Consider the following 21,621-nt stretch of genomic DNA (forward strand, 5'->3'; position numbering starts at 1 on the left):
TCTCTTTTTTTCCATCTTGTTTCAGTTTACTAAAAATCTATTTATATAGTTTCATGTACATAATATTACTCTTACTTTTAAACAGATTTTAAATAAAGCATTTTAAATATAATGCATTTGCTCTAGTTCTAGAAATGGTATCTTGAAATTTAATCACACAAAACTGTTAGTATTGTAAAGTTTTCCTAAGAAAAAAAAAAGTTATAGATATTTTGTACCTTTCAACATTTATATTTGTATTTTTCATAATACTTACCATGCTGGAGGGCTTTTAGTGGAAACCAAAACAGAATGAATGAGTGGAAGAGGCCATTTAAACAATGAACCCAGAAAACCTAGGGGAAAACAGAGAAACCATGAGAACCATTTGCAATAAACTAGCTCTGTGAACCTTGACCTTTCTTTTTATCTGTGTGTTAGATTCACAAAATGTGTTTGTCAGGCCACCACTGTGAAGTAATATAACTGACAGGCACTTTCTGCCTCTTAGCTCTTCATGGGTCATTTGTTTATTTTTATGTTTTGAAAAAAAGTGTGTATTATCGCCTTCTTTTAATTTCAAATCAGAAGGGAAATTAAAATGCATACATACGGAAATATCATCAGAAAAATTAAACTAAAGCAGACAACTGGAACAATTGCTACATAGTAGGGAATTAGAGGACTCTAGCTTTTACAATTTATGTTTTGTGTAATAAGAAATTTCGATGGTAGGAAAATCAAAACCTTAGTTTTACATATACCTACCTACATATTTCCACACACAAAGCAATTACAAAAGGACAAATAGAAATATCTTCTTTAGATTTCTTCTTACATGCTCTATTCTTGAAGTGCATAGCTGCATCATATTAACCTTCCTTTAATGTATTTGCTAAATAATTCAAATTTTACTTTCAAACTTAGTTTCTTTTGTAAAATATGCCTTCTACAAATAACTGTATCAAGTTGAAGGATAAACAAGCTATTGACTCTTTCCATAATATATTGTATAAAAACATAAAAAGACTCAAAAATATGTAACCCATTTCCTTCAGTATAGCAATCATGTTTTTTCATTAACAATGCTTTTGACTACTATAGCCTTTATTGTAACTAACTTATGTGTGTTATGACTGTTAAGGTGTTCAAACAATTGAAATTAAGTTGCCTGTCTCATAACATTTTCCACAATGTTTCAAAGTCTTTTGTTAGATTATACAACTAACTAGGTTGTACGATCCAATTTACACTCCAATACTTTGCACATTTGAACTTGTGCTACTCATTAACCTTTGTCTCTCCTTCTTGCTATGTCATTACCAGAAGTTTTTATTTGACAGAAAGCACAGGTGGGTGCAAGAAAAATTAGTTCTACTTTTCCATTTTCCTGACAAATTCTTATTGTTCCGTGCTAATCCTTTAACCTCTGTCATGACCTCGTAACCTTTGATCCCTTTTACCATAACAAACATCTGCATCAACATTCAAGGCAGTAAAGTTTCCAAATCTTTAACACCATCTATTCAACTTATATAGGTGGGAATTTTGTAGCTGGGAAGTTTGCAGACATTTACTCATAGCAAGTATTATATGGGAATAGTCACAGAATTTCCAATGAAGTCAACAATACCTCTGTGCAATAATAAAAATTACAGGCTTATTTAAAAACAGAAACATCCAACAATTTTAACTCATGACTCACATTATTTATCAAAACTATCACAACACAAAAGTGTCTGTATTAATGGACCATGAAAAGTCTGATATTTGCAAAGCTTCACAGTGCCACAATAAACTATTTTCCCTAGTTTCCTTCCAACTTTCAGGTTTGTTCTTGTAGGTGAAGGGATGAAGTAATGAAGGAGAAAAATCTCATATACTTTAGTGAACAAAGATAGTTTAGACAAGTAATTTTATATATAGAGATACTCTAGTTTTACAGCACAAGTGGCATAGATACGAGAGGCAAGTATGCTGTATTATCTCTGCACATCTACCACAGAACATCACATGTAAGCATTAATTCAATGACAGACTGAAAATGTCCCCAAGCTCAACATACAATGACATTACTTGAAATGTCCCAATTATATTTAGAAAAATCAAATAAAATCAGAAGGAACTCTTACAAACATCATGGTATTCATGAAATTGCCTATTCAGGAACAAGTTTAATTTAGGTTTTTTAGAGATTATTTATGGACAAATCTGTAGAAACTGTGTATTTTAAATATTAAAGAGACCTACATTCTTTTACTACTTCTTGTACTAGTCTCTCCAAGATGAATGTTGCCCATGTCCCATCAAAAGTAGCCTCAGATTCTTTTTGATCCACCCTGACACATTCTTAACTGGCTCCGAGTATTTTTTCCCCAAACTCAAAATTAAACCATAAAATCACAATTCCAAATTGACAAAGAATAGTACCAAGTCCCTCCCTCTACAAATCTAATGACAGCTCTTATTGTCCCCTGCAACACTTCTCCACAGGCTTCAGTAATCCATTTCCATATAACAGTACAAATACATACAGCTCAGCAACAGAGGTCTAATCACTTCTGCCTATAGAAGACAGCTTTATTACCAGCAGAAAAAAAAAAATCATGGCTGAAAAAAATAAAATGCTTGCTGTCCATTTCGGTACTTGCTAAAAATGGCTAAGTATTAATTGTACCGTCCACAGAGAAGTGGACAACTGGAAACAGTAGTAATAAAAATCCCTGCCATTTTTAATTATGAGCAACATGGAACAAAAAGGGTAACTATACTGAATTCCTATAAATTTCTGCTTTAATTATGTTTAATTTTTTTAAATCTACCTTAGTATTAAAGTCCAGTGCATTCTGGGAAGTCTTGTATAACTCAGGATATTTCAGCATGTTTTCTTTTCGGCAGGATCTCTCAAATATTCCAAGAGTTAGTGGAGGCATTGCTGTAAACATCTAGATGGATTAAAAAACCACATATTGTAAAACATTAGAGGCAAAGACTTGCTTAAAGACTGCTTACTCAAGAAACTTTCATGATTATTGTTGAAAGTAACTAAAAACACACAAATCATCTTACCACATTGTAAAGACCTATACACCATCTTTCAAAAAGAATCTGTCCAGAAAAGCCATTGACAAATGCAAACCAGATCTGAAAAACAGGAGGACTGTGTATTACTCAAATGCCTTGCAAGATAAGATATGTAGATTTCTTCCTTAGCTTCACAAAAGTGGGTATCCCTAGAACACATTTACAATACAGCTGAAAATGTTCTGCTTTAAATCTATTTTAAAAAAAAACCCAACCCAACTTGCGTTCAGGAACGGATAATGGGAAATCTAGTCAAATATATGAGCAATTCCATCTAAATATGAAAAGGAGGAATTCTTTTAGAATTTAAATATCTAAATTTAGATATTATTTTAGAATTTAGATATCTAAATATCTAAAGGAGGTATCTATTTTCAGAAGAAATTTCATGTTCTTTAAGTATTTAAGAGTGATTTAAGTTCACTGCATTTGTATTGTACTTAATTCTTCATGAAATAAAAATTCTGAGAAATACAGAGTGAGGAACCTACAGATTAGATGCAGTCATTGTCTTATTAGCAAACTTTCTAACTAATACAATTCATACAGTAAGCTGCAGTTCGAAACTGGAAACTGTACTAATATTCCTTACTCATACAGGAAACTCATGAGAGGATGAGGCTTTACCAGAGCACTAAATCAACTACAACTCTTAGTTAACAAATACAAATTCACCTACAGAGAACTTTAGAGAGGCAACTGGATAGCTCTTTCATTGCATAAATTTTATCACTTTTTGCTAAAAGGTTAAAAAAAAATTAATTTGGAAGGCACAATAACACATCTTATGTTTTTCAGTACAGAATGCAGCATGACTGCTTTCTTCTATTTCTTCATGCTTATATTAGTTCAATGACAAAGTGGAGAAGCAGCATGTCTAATGAATCTTTATTATAAGTTACACTGAAACTATATTGCCTATGACAAACATCAAGCTGTAAAGTGACAGAAGTTAGGATTATCTCAACAACATTCTATTCAATTTAAGACTCATTTTTCAAGTGAATTTTAGATGCCACTTTGCAGAGACTTTGCTGCAGTTCACATCTGACTTTATTATGGAAGTATGAAATGCTACAATCAATGTGTACATTTATTGACACATACTCAGGCTGGCCTCCAGGTGACCAGGTTCTATGACCAAGTTCAGGTATTTTTATCATGTGGTGGAATGTTTGAACATGTTTGTTAATACTTTGAGATGGAACCCCCCCTAAAATTAGCAACTACTAACACTAAAAATGGAAGGTAAAATCCAGCCAAAATTGCTGTTTGTTCAACCAATAAATGAAAAGTACATAGATTTATTTGGTGGCCACTTACTGGAACAAGATTGCATACAGTCATGAATGTTAGAGGCTGCAATACAGAGATATAGAATACACTGAATTTCCTGAAGTCTTATAATTCTAAATGTCTTTACTTTGGTTGACTTAACAGTAACAAGCACTATTTTCTAACCTTTTAGTCCATTCATTGAAAAGACAGTGAAATTACTTTATGCCAGCTGAATCAGATTTTTATAAGCTTGTGCATTTTGATTTTTGACTTTTGAAATAGGAGTTATGATTTAACAGTGATGAATTTAGCAGACATTTGTTAGCAGCAGTTTCTCAGTAGTTGAATATGAGGGAGTGAGATGAGTGCAGATGTTCAGTAATGAACAACTGATTATGCACTCAATATCAGCACAGTTTTTTGGATGCTTCACAACTAAGATAAATGTGTGAACCTAATTCACAGCCTCATTACCACTGCTGGACTCCCACTGCTGGAACCACTGTTGTGCTTCTCATCATACATAGTTTCTACATTATTTTACTTCCAACCTAGGAAGACGGCTCTTGAGAGAGTAGTGAGGGAAAGATAATTATTAAGTGATTTATCTTTTTTTTTTCCTCTGGTTTGTATCAAATGCTGGACTAAATTTTAGAATTCTTAATTTCAAAGGGTTAGAGTGGTGGAAAAAGATAGTTTTAATAGAGAACATGTGACTCAGTAGCAGGGCATAAATACGTGTATATCTCATTGCTGGTAATTTCAGACAGTGTTTAACAAAAGTACTACTCTCCAGGAAGAAAATAAAACAGATCGCAAGTAGACATATATCTGACCCTTCATAATCAAGGAGTATATGGAAAGAATATTAACTTTCAGTTGTGATTTAACTAGCAGTCACAATGTTACAAAACAAATTTATAAAGAAAAGGCCTAAATACATGTACTGAATCTATTCCACATATTCACTACTATTAAAAGTAAGTGATGTTAAGCAACACTTGAAATTGTTTTGGAGTGACTGTTTCAAAGAAATGCAAATATTTAAGAAAAAAATTTAATTTGCAATGGAACGACATAGATGAAGTTGCTACCAAGCCTCTCAGAAATGCTATGCATCATATTATTCCTTAAAAACCCTTTCAATTTTATTTTGTGCAGAATTTGTTAAAATTTTCAAGCTTTTAAAACTGAAAACAGTTTTACTGTAGCATTGTAAATAAATCCTTTAAGGCATAATATTAACTTCCTGAAATCTTAGCATTTACTTTATTCCAAAGAAAGCATGTAAGTTGTAGGCATTTTAGTTCAGTTTATTGTAATAAGGAACTGGAACACATCTTGGTGAGAGCTCTAGATTCAGGCCAAGAAGAAATTATATTTGGTAGCACCCTATGGTTCTAAAGTTCTCGCTGAATCTATCAAAAAATGGCTGGGAAAATAAACCTTTTAATATGGCCAAAACCAATGCCCCCTGTAGTAGAAACAATACTGTTATGTGTAATACCAGATATACTACTTTAAGAGACAAAGCACCTTTAAGCAGAAACAGAGATTTTTCTACTGTTTACAAGGTAGTATTTGAATGTTGACATTAACACCACTTATGGCTAAAAAGTAATTAGCAGATCTAGGGAGGAAAAAAAGGCAGGAAGGATAAATACAACCCTCATCTCAAACTGTATGAGGGGAAGAAAGTAAGCCACCTACTTACCCTAACTTCTGAACCTTGGACCCTAGAAAATTGCATTCTTAACCATACATAGAAAAACCACTATGGAGCTTACTATATTATTAATAGTAACAGTGACAAAAACACTTGCGTCACAGTGGGAAATTTATTCATAGACAAGTGTATTTCAACCTAATTATGATGCACAATGAAAGCAGCTGTACCTGCAAAATAAGTTTTTAGGATATGTTGTATATGATACTAATTTAGGAGCAGACTCAGTCACTTCTCTCTTAGGGCATAGGTCCTACTCTAAGAGCTCAAATTACTATTCCAGTACCCCTATACAGAAGGACAGGTGATAGGTGTTCTTAAGAAGCAATTTAGACTATGTAAGTGAGGGGAAAGTGAAAATTCAAATAATTTTATAGTTTAATGGTTGCATAATTTCCGAGGAAAATGAAGGATTTAGGTTTGCAGCCTATCTAAAATGAGATGGACCTCAATGCAGATCCTTGTATTTCTAAGTTTTCAAATCATATCTTGCCAAGAAGTGGGCATAAGCACAACCACTTTCTGTTGAGTGTGTTTTAAACTGAACGTGATTCTCTCTGCATACTTTAGTATGCTATGGCATGTTGAACGACAGCAACTAAACTCTACAGCTCAGATGCAGTACAGGTATATACAGAAAGTCTGCTCATGTTTGGAGTTCTGCAGATACAGGTCTCAGTATGACCACAGGCATTCATATAATGTGTCAGGCAAAGGAAATCTGGAACAAAATGGTAAACTTCAGTTACGGACAGGAGCAGCAGAAAGTGTAACTCAGCAATGGGACGAAAAGGGCTTGGGAGGGGGGAAAAAAACCCCAACCAAACCATAACCACCATCTAACATTTACTGAGTGAAGAAGAGGCTGTTACAGCTTTAATTACTTGGTATAACTGAATTGTTTATATAGTATCACTTAAATTGGTACAAATGGCCATGTTTAAGGATCTGTGACTGAACTTCAAACCTAAACTCCACACATGTTTCTTCTGTTTGTGTCCTGGTCTCTTTTGTTTGAATTTTCCCCTACAGGAAACATGAATGACCTATGCAGATCTTCAAAATTATTTTTTTTTTTAAATTTTAAACCTTTTTTATTTAACATAAACCAGTTATGTTATTACTAGTTATTAATAAGTAGCAAAACAAAAAGTAGGAATAGGAAGATTTTGTCCCTCTGATGTTGGAGATTTGCTTAACTTCACAAAATGAGTAGTTTACAAGAGTGTACGCAGTATAATTTGGTAATTATAAAACCCAATCCAATCTACAAGAGTTCTCAATTGCTAGATCAATCACAATACCAACCATCATTATGAGGTAATGAAAGCCCCCCAAAATAAGTATGAGACTCTGCACAGGCTTATCCTATGTGACCGTGAGGCTCAGTACAGGCTTAATAATGCACATTAGCAGACTATCAGAAATTCAGAGTTTTCACTTGCAACTTATGATACTTCAGAATATAACCTTTAAAGTTTCTGCCACTGGTCCCATACAAAAGATGAGGTCCATGTTTAAATATCCATAGAGTTAAGATACAGAGTAAAAAAAGTTATTACAGGTCACTTCTAGTTTCTTATGAATAGGAGTTTAAATGTCAGTAAACCCTAATCAGTGTGCAGGAGTATTACTACAGACCTTTACTGTTTTCCTGAACCAAGAAAGAAATGGCACTTATTTCATATCACCCCATAGCCGCCTAGGAAAAAGGCTGTATTTTAGATTAAATGGAATCCATTACATTAATTGTTTGATTAGTATTGAGCAGATAATTAAAAATATAAGATGTATCTATTAAGTAAAGGTAGGTATTTTTAGTTATTGTCAGCAAATAAAAGGCAACTTATTTAAAGCAACTTCCAGACATGCCTTTCAAAGTATTATTTTCTAAACTCCAAGACTGAGAAGGCGTGGCCACAAAAGCTTCACAGACATTTTCCTGATGTAGCATTTCTGCATATTAAGCAGCAGCTTACAAATACTCATTGAGCGCTCTGCTCCCACGCCTGATCTGTACAAAAAACTGAAAAGAGAGATTCAAGACTGGCAGTTGTCCTTTCTAGAGACATTCAATGATGAATTTCTGCCCATTCACTCACAGTATTGACATGAGCTATTAACATCTGTGAAAGTTTTTTGAGCTGACAAATGTTGGGCAGACAGGAATTCAAGTAGAAGTCATCTTGTCTTCCAGAGAAGGTGTATATTGTAAAATGGTTGTATGCATTATATATAAAGGGTCATAAGCCATATAAAAATGACCTCTTTGCCTCTCCATTTGCTCAGGAAGCAGAGACTACCTCTTCTAGTCTTTTGTATTTTCAGACTATGATCTCCATACTTTGCATTTAACTTTCTTTCACAAAGAATACAAACAGTACAATTTTATATGCATATTATAAATTTACAATGTGTTTACAGGTGACAATGACAGAAAATTAAGAAAGATAAGGTACTATGTTCTAAAGCCAAATTTTGTATGTTATCTATAAACACAAAGTATACATTAATACTGTTTTTTCAAATACTTCAACAGCTACTACTAATCAAGTACTTCTGAAAGTCTGATCATTTAATCAGATATTCAGCTTTTGAAATGCAGGATTCAACGTCTGCCATCACTTCTAAAGCAAAAAAGGATCTTTAATGGATTTGCTTTTTCTATGGCTTCCCACTTCATGTTTTTCTAAATAGGCTACAACCTTGCTACTACTTAGATTGAAATCTATTTACATTAAAAACACAATAAAGTGGGAAAAAAGGAAAATTTAGAAAATGTAAAAAATATGCTAAGAAAAATGCACATTTTTTGGCTACAACACTTGTACATAAAAAGATGTTCAAAGTATTTTCACATCTTGAAACAGTGTAAAATCACATATATAAATATAAAAGTCAGAAATATTAATGTTTACATCAAGTATAATAAAAATAAGTAATTTTCTTTCAGTAAAAACCACATACATACTATGCAAGTTTAAGACATTTTTTAAGATATTTTCAAATTAACAAGTAAGTTTTAAGAATAACTGTTAAATCCATTAATATACAGGACTGACTTATAAAACTTATTTTGTTATCAAGCTTTGCAACAAATTAAATTTCCCCCCCCATTTTTAACCTAAAGTATCATTGTGAATATAAAGTTTGATGAATTATAAACATAGTTACTATATACATATTTTGTTATAAAAAAGCAAACAGCTGTTGAAAGAAAAAGAGGAAGGGGGGGAGAAAAAAATTTTAAAATCCATTTAAAAATACATTCAAAATTTTAAGGCTGTCACGTGGTCATGAAACTAGCTATACATGCAGTCTTAACCATACCTACCAATAAACATACAGTTATTACAGCACAGTCCTCTCATACTACTGTATTTTCCACAAGACTCCAGTCTCCTTAAAATCCCAAGTGACAAAACTAGATGAGTTACTTTCAGGAAAAGTAGCCCTGTTCATGAACTAGAGCTTAGGGAGACATGGTTATCCCATCAACTAGTGAAAGGTACACAACAGTGTAACTAAACACATATGTGCAAACCATAAGCACTGTTCTGAACAGCAACAGCCCTGCAGTTCAACAGTGACCTGAAAAAGGGCTTCAGACTGTGAACCGGACAGTTACTGGCATCAGCTCAAAGAGCTTATGGCTACTTCTAATTGTATTCCTTAAATACTGTAATGATATTGTAGACACAGAGTTTTAATAAGTTAGCAGTATTATGCAACTCAACATTCAGTACTAATATTCAGTACATATTTTAAAGAAAATTTGGTCGTCAAAAGTTAAAAAAATATTAATAATATTAATCAGTACTAGTGTTTATTGACAGTTTAAATGTTTTTAAAATCATATATAATAATAAAAAGCTCAAAATAAAGGTTTTACTTTCAAGAAGTAACTTTTACTGTACTGTAAAATTACCTCAATAATATAAAGGACTATATTCTTGTAGAAACAATACAAGATGCATTTAGCTACTCTGTTATAATTCCAGGCTCCGTGAACCAGCAACAAGTTCTTCAAATACTTGAACTGCAAAAAATGAAAAATGAACAAACATACAATCAGAACACGCATATACTAATAGCAATCTGATATTAAACTACATTATTGTAGTATTTTACAGTGTAATGACTTACCTGAGCAATTGAGTAGTCTGAAGAATTAGCAGCCTGTAGACCTTCATTCCCACTAATACCAACACCAACATGTGCTGTTTGTATCATACTAACATCATTTGCTCCATCACCAATTGCTAGAGTCACTACTTTAACTTGTTTTTTAACCATTTCTACAACTTCAGATTTTTGAAGTGGTGATACCCTAGGGGTAACAGAAAGAAAAAGGTTTAATAGAGGACTTTCAAATGAATTTATTTTGAAAACTTACTTTATATTCTGTGAAAAGGTATAAAACCAGGCCAACTAACATTCTGGTCAGTGACATGGTCTTGTTATTGCCCTTTAGGCTATATGCTAAAAGCATATTAACAGCAAAATTCATAGAAACCTTGGATTTGTTGAAGCAAGTTGTTAACAGGACTGGAGAGACATAAATTAAACAGCAGCGGGACCCTAAAACTGAGTAATCTAAGAAACCCCAAACACTGCCACTACCAGTATTAACTTTAACTAATTGCAGATTTTGGCATATTTTGTTGTTATGCTTCTTTATTTTCCTCTCTGTTTAAATATGTATTTCATAAACAAACAACAAGATATTTAAGACGGAGATGTCACAGCAAACAGGAGCAAACTGGAGTGGACTGACACTATGTTAACATAGACCACATTGCTAAATTACAGGAAGTAACTTTGAACACTGACTCTTGATCCTCCACTTAAAACTGCTGGTAATTTCTCCCTTGTTCTTTTCAGGACTGTTCCAACTATCCATCATTAAGAAAATGCCCGGTCATAGTTGATGGGACAAATTGTTCCAGTGATGAAACTATCAGTTTTGGCTCCATCTACTATTATGTGTACCACACCTGTACCTTCCATTTAATATTGTAGAAGTTCTACTTCATATGCTGAAATTCAGTCCTTGTAGTATTTGAGATACCATAACAGAAAATAATATACAGAAATTAAGTGCTAGGACTGTGTGTTTCACAGGGTGGGAAAAGGAAGAAACAACCCTAAGCAGTGTGGCAACCCACTCTTGTCTTTCCTGGCTCTGGAGTCAAAGATCAGACCCTGCCCCTCTCCTTTTGTGGTACAAACACAAACAAGAAGTGCAAAAAACTGTGCAAGTCTGTCTTCCCCTAAAAAAGCAGAAATAGTCTTTAAGTAATTTTGAGGAATATGACCTTAAGAAATGCAAATTTCACCAAACCAACATTAATTTCCTATGAAAGGAAAACACTTTCCCACTAAAATAAAGGCTACTTAAGTTATTAGCCATCTAAGGTTGATCATGATTATTCTGAAACATAGCTTAAAACTGCAGGAGAAAACCAAGGTCTTCTAGACATGCTTTCTCCATCCTGAAACACACATTCATGTAACATTAAAGAAGAATTAATTTTTGTCTAAAACAGTAAATTATAGTAACAATCACAATTCTCACTATAGTTAAAACTTATAAATACCATTTCTGAAACTCAGACTACGTAGGAGCTGAAAGAGGATCCCAAACTATTCCTGGTGGAGGAAGTCAGTTTATCAAGCATATTAGAGAGCTCTTTTAAAACATCAAATTTTAAACAGAAATGATTTTTTAAAAGTTGAGACATTATGATCTGTCTTCCTGCATATTATTTTATATGCAGATATGCAACTTCTGAAATTAAAGCACACTATCTTTTCTATATATTCATTAATATTACATTTGAAGCATATTTGTTTGTTTCAACTACAATCCCCCTTGTATTCTGTAGAATGAGATCTTACGTACACTTGAGGTCACATTCAGCATAATCACATTTCACTCTACACCATACTTTCAATGATATCAGTTTATGACTTCAGTCTGTATCACCAAGGTACTCATTTTACTACAGAACAGACTTATTCTTGATCTGATTTCAATGTCACAGAAGAAATAGGAAGGAATAATATGAGCTCCATAGCTCATTTGTAAAAGAAAAAAGTATTCTCTTCTAGCAAATGTCACTATATTTTCATTTTGTCTACCACAGAAAATTATAGGAATAAAAAAATAATTAAAAAAAGTGTTTCAACAAATAGACTAAGAGTCAACATCAGAGAGGTTACTGAGTAACTGGGTACCCTTGTGCTGCTATTGGTGCTTGCCTCTTTTCTAGAGCACGGTGCTTAACACTGATACAGTGTTACGAGAAACTCAGTACACTGTGACTACACTCATCTGTGCTCACACACAATATTCTAATTCATACTGGGTCCAGTAACATCTCTGTAGCTCTTCTGGTTCTCCTCTCCATACGCCAAAGGACACCACCTCACAGTTCACCTGTGGGCAATGCCCCATCACTGGGGAAAAAAAAAACCAATGCCAATTCTGTGCCAATTAAGTAAAATTTCTTAAGCTTTAAGTACAATAAATCAGAGAATGAAAGGTTGCATAAAATTTAATTGCATAATTTTGCAAAAGGAAAAAAATAAAGGAGTGAAAATTAATACAGCCTTTGGATTGAAGGTAGCTATCTAGTTACTTTATTCAGCAGCGTGTACAACACATGCTATCAGAGTTTTGAGAAAGGTACTTGGGAGGAGTACAACCTTGTGGCGAACTTGATTGATACGGAAGCTTCTGAGCAACAGCCCTTCAGAAGAATTCTATGGTTCAAGTATATCAAAGGATTTATATGATATTTTGTTACATGTTTTATTTAAACTCTGCTGATGAGTACAGTATCAAGACTTGCTACAGAGAGCTTCTACAAAAGATTCCTGACCTGAGAACTTCTTTTTCAACTTTTTAACTTTCCAGGAACTGTGGCTCATTTTCCTTTCAGACAGTGTTATATAGGGGCAGATGGCTCTTACTTTCATTGCCTGGCGCATCAAATTTATGGTGAAACCAATTAAAACTATCTTTTTGTTCATTTTGTTCACTTAGCTGTACATTTTTACTACAGAATAATCCATTTAACAGTCTTCTTGCACATTACTCTGAAGTTGGAGTTGGAATTCAGTTTGTCAAAGTTTTTAAGCCAAACATCTGCTTAGAATTAACAACATAGAGATTTTTGAAGTGAAACATCTCCTGAATATTTGTCAGCTTCATCTGTGCTATGGCTAGTCTTTGTAAGAGTCTATTGGTAATAAATGCTTCTGAAAACTTCAAAGAAAGTGATGTAATTTGGACTTTTAAAACAAAGGAGTGCTTAAAATGTTTACTACTGTTATATGAAAAGAGGCCTACATTTTCATTTAGTCGGGACAATATGTTTAAGTGATTTACATTAATTAATTTTTTTTTAAAATTAATTTCACAAACAAGGAAATTTATTACTAATGATGTAGCATTAAAAGAAATGTTTTTTTGACAGATTCTAACTTTTGAGAAGCATGTGATATTAAAAAAGCATGTACTGAACCAGTGACTGCTACAAGCAAATATTTTAGTTTTAAACTTGCAGCCAATTTTTAAACAACCACAAAATATGTCAGAGCATATATCTAGACATGTATTGAAACTAGCTGATCTAAGTATATTACAGAAATGGCAAAGAGAACACTACCAGAACAGAAACTTTCATTTGCCACTTTTTGTTGTTTCATCACAAAAATGCTGCTCATAAAAGACAGCTATATGTACAGAGTATCTTTCAGTGGTTTTACAGTTTAACAGAAATGGCAATATTGTCTCTTCAAACAGCATAAAATGTATTTTCAAATCAAGGAAAGAAGAAAAACACACACAGTTTTGGAAAAGCAGTTCTACACACATCCCCTGCTTGTTACTACTATACTGAACACAACTGGAACTAGTAGAACAAGCACAAAGCTCCAACTTGCCTGTCAGAAAGACTACTGTCATTTGAAAAAATTTTATCCTCAATATGAACTGTGTATCAGTGTAAGATCTCAGTTTAAAAGACAGTAAGACCTTAGTTTGAAATTCAGAGTGTTTTGTGCTGGAACATGGCTACAAAGCTAAACCATAAAAAAAAATAAATATAAAAAAACCCCCCACTTGGTGGCATAACATATCACTTGACAGAAGGACTGAAAGACTACAAACCAGGTGTTTATTTGGATACCATAACCTCATTTGCTTTTCCCTGTCCTTTTGCAAGGCAGAAAATAGTTCAATTTTTGAACACTGATTTTTCAGATTAATCTTAATGCAACACTATTAAACTCTCTACCTGAACATGAGAACCTTCTATTTATTTATTTTATTAATCAAAAGCAGACAATATATTAAGGTGTATTTACAATAGTGTTCATATTTGTACACACCATGTCTCTACCTTCAGGTAGATAACAGGATGGGCAATAATGAAGTAGTAGGCAGTAAACTTATATAATTTATTAAAAGAAGATTTTAATTTGGTAAGAAGTGATGTTGAATTCTGAGAATTATTTCATTCTTGTACAAAAACCAGGCAGACATTTTTCATAGATTCTTTTTCTAAAGCAATTATAACAAGACATAGCATCCTATTCAAATATGGAATTAGATGTAACTTGAATACACAGACAACCCTAAAAATTTCAGTACTATATTCATTGTGAGAACTTGAGTTTGTGACACTGTGCATGCCATAGGGAGTCTAGAAGAGCTTGAATACCTTGTTTCTGAGTTAACTTTTCCTGTTCCAATATAGGAAACAGCTTTTGCTATGATCTACAAATACCAAAATAGTGAAAAATACTCTGAGAACATTAAACTGGCTATACTTATTAATAGTTACCTCAGACACTGATGAAAATAACAGTGATTTTCACAGTTCTGGAATGTTTGATTGCATTTCTAATGCAGATGTCCTACCTGTCTTGCCAATGATCTTGTAAAGAAAAGTTCTTGCTTCTGCTTTTTGACAGATTAATCACTTGGCCTAAACCAAGTTCTTTAAAACACTGACAAGAGCAGTTCTTGTCATCTAGCTACCAAGCATCCAGCTTCCCTTTCATTCAAGCATACAAATGTAGAAAGGTGATGTACTGCTCAGGAGATGCTTGCAGGTTTTGTGTTTAAAGCCATAAAAATGCAAGAAGGCCCCAAAACACAAAAGCTATCACTTATACAGTCCTACATATTCCTTCTTAAATATAAATCTGGAAATATTAAAAGGCAAGCCAAACTGCTTTCATATTGTGTATATTCAAAGAATGCAGATATTGAATTTTCTTGGATCTAGAAAAAGTTCTCTTGTTATGGTAAGCTTACAGCTCTAATATCTGACGTTTACAGGAAAGGATTAAATAGCTTATTGTATAAAAGAACCCTCAAACAATCAGGAGTAATAATAACAAAAAAGGTGTTCTTATCAGCTTCAGGAAATAAAATCACCTTTAACATTTTTGTGCCATTCTTATGCAATGTTATACATGGCTTACAGAAAAAGCAAAGATACAAAATCTTGTCTGTGGAGGAAGCTCTATGAAAGAATCCAGATGTGCTAAAACCTGCAGTTAACTCGTATCAATTTAAGATCAAGATCAGTGTCTCAATCTTACTGAGATTATCCTTGATTGATAACTAACTATTTTTCTAGGTATATGCAAGCTGAATGACTTTGTTTGAAAAGTACGCTCTGTAGCAGACTGCTCTACAGAAATGTTTTGCTTGAATGACTGTATTTCATAAGTTTCTACTGAAGGTGGAGTGGTTTTTACATTTCATGGTTGGACAACATGGATACGTGTGTTTTCTCTGAAATAAAAGAAGTTTCTTAATTTTTGTGTGTCAATAAAAATACTGTAGAGCAAGAATAATGTAAACTTACCTGCAACAAATAACAGCTTTACATGACAAAGCCAAATCCAGGAAATATTGTCTCACTCCAAATGTCAAAGCATACTTCAGAGATTTACCATCAATGATGAGAGCAAAATCATTTTCCTTCCTTAAAGCATCACCAAGAGTACTGCAATGATGGCTAAGTGTCTCTCTCGTTCCCTGTTGCACAGAAAAATTGTGTCCGTTATTTTAAATTCCTATTATTCTTCAGTCCAAATTTTTTTTTCCGGAGTGATCAGAAACACTGGCATTTCCTTTTTGAGGAAATTACCTTTTGATTATGCTATCAAATAGACAGTATAAAATGAAAAAAAAAATTTGTAACAGCTGTACTATTAGAAACCACAGTAGAAATGGTGTGTAGGATTGCTACTGTACTCTGCCAAAAAAACCAACAATGTGTATAAGTTACGGTGGAACTTTTAATGCTCTTTGAATGTCAACAATAGTTGCATAAGTGTTTGCAAAAAGCTATTATTAAATAAGTTTTCTATATACTTAAGTAAAAGAAAATCCACATATGTAGATATAAGAAACAATTTCTGATCACTATTATATAAAATGGTCCTAAATGTTCAGAAAAAAGAAACATCAGAGATAATTTCATAAGTACATGCATTAGTACATGCATTATAACTGATAATTCTAACTATCATATTAAATTTATATGTTAAGACCACAACTAAATATTATACAAGGCATCATATTTTGTATTTTTCAGTTGCTAAGGAGAGTTTGAATCATGCAACACAAGTCCCTATCTGTGATCGAGTACTGAGAACTTCATGTTATATTCAGTAGACAATACATTCATCTGTATTTACTCAGCACAACTTCATAGCCTGCTTTGGGGAGGTCACTAGTAACTAGCTAGTTACAGTACAGCTCTACCATAGAGTGTCATGAAGAAGAAAAAAATTGCTTGTTCTTTTTGAATAGTCTTCATAGAGCTACAACATACTAATCTTCTAGTGCTTCCTGCTGCACAGTCCAGAGGCAGCATTTTAGAGAAAGATGAAAATAAAACTTCTTCTTATAAAGTATTGAATTTGGAAACCAGTAACATCATATGATAACAACATTCTTGTATTTTCTACAAGTTTAACAACCAAACATTTGTGCTACTTCAGTGATGTCAGGCATATGTAAATAAAATTTGGTGTAACCACCTAAAAATAAAACACTGAGTAGTAATTACAAATCTCAAACACTCTGAAATGAAACTTAATAATAAACTTTGCCTTCTCCACCCAACTTACTCCTCCCAGTTTCACACACACTTGTCCACAGTTTTTGCCTACTTTACTTCCACTGGCCTTCTAAAGATTCACCGGTTTATTTAAAAGGAGATTAGGCTGCTGGGGAAGTCTGTGCTTCAAGTTTCCTGGCTCTCCCCCAATAGAAACTCCAAGGGAAACAAGGTACCACTGTTTAAAATTACATGTTAGAAAATCTTTAAAATGACAATAGCTTCTGTAACTATTTTGCAGACCATCTTCTCTGATTAAGAAATATTGCAACATAAAAAAAAAATAAATCAATTTTTCTCATCTCCATGGACTATTTAGCTTCTGACTGAATTTAAGCAATACAAGAAGCCTGAAACTTTATACTCCTCTCATCTGTTGTTTCTTCTCATACATGCAGTATAAATTCTTCCGTTTAAATGTACCTTAAGTTTTTATCACATACATGCCATCAGGTAGCTCCAGGCATGCTACATAAAAAAACCAAACAAAAAAATCCGAAGACAATACGATACACTATCCCAACTGTAAAACTGTAATCTTTAAAATTCCTTTGTGGGCTTACATGTAGTTCTATGCTGAAATCCAATGCCTTAAATTAGAAGCTGTATCAGAACATCCCTTATTCACTTCTACACCATTTCCATTAAATATTTCTCAGTGAAACTGGATGGTTATTAAACTATTTTCTGTTATTAGTAAGTTCACAATTAAAAGAATGAAGCTATATTTTTCATGATTTCTGTCTACAATTAACTGTACTATACTGAAATGTAGCAGTCCATTAAGTTAATATGAAGGCAAAATAAAATCCAGTGTTCTTTTGTACAACTGTAAGAACTTACTAATAAGAACATGTTTTGTTTGTGAAGCTAAGCAGATGTTCAGGGGAGTAAAGCCTCCAAACAAATCATGTTGCAAAAAATAGATATACATAAATGCTTCCTGGAAGTCTTTCCAGTTCTATCCCAGCCAATGCTAATTGGGGAGTGGAGTTTGGGGTATTCTTTTAATTCCATAAATAAGGATATTCGTTCATACAAAAGAGGGTCTCTTATTTCAGCATAATCTTTGTAAACTCAGTTCACAGAGCTGGAATACAGTCTAAACACACAGAGCTGGAATACAGTCTAAACATTTTTTTTTTTTTTTTACTCTAACTTCCTCTGTCTTGCATGCTAAGGTTGTAATAGTGACCAAATTGAGGAGGTATTTGTTTTAAGTCTGTTTTTACATGTCTTAGGGACAGGGGATTCTGCCTGATCCTAAAAGGATTAGAGCTGAGTTAGCTCTTTTTTAGAAGCTGCCACTGGTATGCAACAGGTATTATACTAATATCACAATAGCAAGGGCAAGAAGCATCCACTTACTGCCACTCTTTTCAGTAATGCAAAGAGTACGGAGACCAAGAGAAGCCAGACTTCTTAACTCTCACAAACATACCAACAGTTTTATACAGCCAAGAGACTACACCCATACCTTGCAGAGCCAAGGAGGAGAGGACTGCTACAGACCAACTCCTCTCCAAGATCCTAACACAGGTTCTGCTACACTGGGATTTTTTTCTTCAAGGTTGCATGGCTGCTCAGTTCCTCCTGTGCTGAGGGAACTGTGTTGTCCAGCAGCACTCATGGGATCACAGTTCCCCTGCAAGGTAAGGGACAGACTCCCAGTCCAGCACAGGTGGACCTATCCTACACAAAAGGCAAAGTTTCCGCCACATTCCTTGAGACAATACTCCCAACTATTATGTCCTCCTGACGGCTACTGTTGATATGCAGAAAGCAAAGAGGAATTGCATCTACCCTCGCAGCTGAATGGACTCGAGGTTCTGCAATCACTGCAGTCCACCCCTCTCTCCATTTCCTGAGACCCACTCTACTCCTCCAACAGAATTTTCAAGGCCATTTTTGATGCTACCAGTTGCACTAGAAATGGAGACTGACATCTAATTCCAAACACACCAGCAGGCAAAAGGTAGGAGACAAGGTATACATTAACCAAACAGTAAAACGTGCACCATGAAACGAGGCGGAAAACTATTAATGGAGTCTCTTGTTAAAATATTGGCACAGAGCTAGTTTATTATTATTTGAACTGCCTCTTGCCCTCAAACTATCCAATCACTGCATTTATCTGCTCCTGGATTATGTTATCACCACACAGATTTGCAAGTTACCAGTTTGCATATTCAATTCAGCTGCCACGACATCTGCATCCCCCCATACTTTGACTGTGCTTTGTGTGTGTAGGAAAAGGATATGTCATTCTCTACACAATCTATACACTTCAGTATGAAATAGGGAGTACAGTACAGCTATCATATCAGATACTATATTTTATTCTTAAAGCATATTTACATACATTTATTCTTAAAATATATTAATTCAACTTTTTCATGATCACACTAGAAGTGGTTAATGTGCAATGCTTGTTTACTGAGTTTTTGTTGGATTCCTTTTACTAGTTAAGTAAAACTACCTCTATTTCATTACATATGAAATATACAAACATATATCTGTATAAATAACCTAATAAATACAGAAGTTGTCCCTTGCACTGGTTAATTTTCAGTGAGATTGGTTGAGGAGTGAAAAACTCAAATGCAAAGTTAAGGGCTCAAACCAAAAACCTTTCCTGTTTTTATAACAAACAATAACAATCTTTCTAAAGCTATCCAAATGAACTAAACTAAGAAAATTGCCTCTCTTCATTAGTATTACAGGCTACTTGTGTCAAAAGTTGCTTACTATATCAACAGATTCTGGTTCCAGACATTTATCAAGAGCTTCTGCCTGCTCTGTGTTTGAGATTTTCTTTTAAATTTTATCAGCAAAAATACGTTGCTTAGAACAATTTATATTTGAAGTACAGTCATTGCGATTAAATTCATACTGATGTTGAAAATGTGCATTTAAAAAAGTACTTATTTTAAAAAAAGGAAGTATTTTAATTCATGTTATAGCCTACTCTTACACGCTAACCATTGAATCCTTCAGTTAAGGATTTTTTGCTGATTCTTAAACTTTCTTTTCACTTTCCTCTCACTTTCTCTCCCCAAGTCCTATCTTGAGCAACCTGACCACAATACAGAGTAAGGTAAACTTAATTTCAGAGTTTTCTCCTGAAGCCTTTTCTTCTGAGGAAATTCTTGCACTTCTAAGATAATTTAAGACTCTCTTAGATGGTGGTAACAGAATTTATTTTTTTTTTCCCCTCATGGGATTTTTCAGTTAATACTGCATTCCCACCTTATCTGAAGAATCTCTTCTCTACAAAATACCGTATAATTGCAAGTTAGCAGTTTCAACCCTTACTCGTACTTCAACACCTGATCACAATTTCAGCTGTTTAACCAGACAATAACAATTAATTTTTGGCAGATACTAAGTATTCTGTAAGAAACAGAATTAGAAAGCAATTTAGGATTAGTTTGTTTGGGCATTACTAGGTGCTACCAGAAGCATGGGAAGCTCCTGGCTTTGTGCCTGCATGGATGGAGTCATTTCACTATATGAAATTGGTTTGCTCATTATTCTAAAGTTCATTTGTGTAGTAACTCCAATGTGGTTTTGGAAGCCGTAGAATAATTTTCTAGTTATTCATTAACATTTTGTCACAAAGATATACAGTATTCCAAGTATGCAATACTCAAATTAACTGAGAAGATTATAAAAACAAACAAAAAAGCAACCCTCCTTAACAAACAGAAATAAAACCCCCCACCAAACAGGAGTTTTAGCAGAATTTTCTGTGTTTGTCCAGATAAATAAGATGCTCCAAGTTATTTTTCAGGCTACCTCCACCATGATGTCTGGATATTTTAAGCAGTAAAATAACATATCATTAACTGAAAATCTTTCAGGTTTTACTTACGTCAAGGGAGCCTTCATTTATAACAATCAGTCCCATGTTTTTTCTCAAAAGTTTACAGGAGTGACCTGTTAAAAACATTTGTGTTTTCAAAAATTTTTTCCACAATATGCATTATAATATAACAAAGCATTATTTTTCCTGTAAGAGAACTACAGCCAGAATTAAAAACACGACTCCCACAGATGAAAACATTGGTAAAAAAATAATACTTCATTCTATAAAAATTACACATACAGGTCTTAAGTCAAAACAGTCGGAACTTTCCGTGTGACTGATCTGGCTTATTCACAAAGGTGCTCAGCAGAAGGACAAGAAACCTCTTTACAGGGAGTTACAGAAAACAGGGAACAGATCTCCCTTAGCCTTGCAAATTTTTGGAATGCAACTTGCATTTCATACTAAATTTCTTTTATTCTTTTTTCATACAAAATTTCTTTTATTCTTTTTTCATACAAAATTTCTTTTATTCTTTGATGCTTTAAATAGTATGTATGCTAATGATGCAGGCTGCCTAGACAAATATATGT

The 21,621-nt window shown here is 33.6% G+C and overlaps 1 protein-coding gene across 2 annotated transcripts in view; it reads right to left on the reverse strand.

Moving 5' to 3' along the window:
* The window catches only part of ATP8A1 (ATPase phospholipid transporting 8A1), a 126,988-nt gene that overhangs the window by 38,554 nt on the left and 66,813 nt on the right, over nt 1–21,621 (reverse strand). For both annotated transcript variants that reach the window (XM_074904721.1, XM_074904722.1), the window contains exons 24-30: nt 21,095–21,159; nt 15,958–16,130; nt 10,214–10,397; nt 9,996–10,106; nt 3,049–3,123; nt 2,802–2,924; nt 257–335 (exon numbers count right to left, since the gene is read on the reverse strand). In XM_074904721.1, the coding sequence (XP_074760822.1) occupies nt 257–335; nt 2,802–2,924; nt 3,049–3,123; nt 9,996–10,106; nt 10,214–10,397; nt 15,958–16,130; nt 21,095–21,159 (810 nt within the window). The remainder of the gene's footprint in view (nt 1–256; nt 336–2,801; nt 2,925–3,048; nt 3,124–9,995; nt 10,107–10,213; nt 10,398–15,957; nt 16,131–21,094; nt 21,160–21,621) is intronic.

The sequence above is a fragment of the Athene noctua genome, chromosome 4, assembly GCF_965140245.1.
Source record: "Athene noctua chromosome 4, bAthNoc1.hap1.1, whole genome shotgun sequence".
NCBI classification, from domain to species: domain Eukaryota; kingdom Metazoa; phylum Chordata; class Aves; order Strigiformes; family Strigidae; genus Athene; species Athene noctua.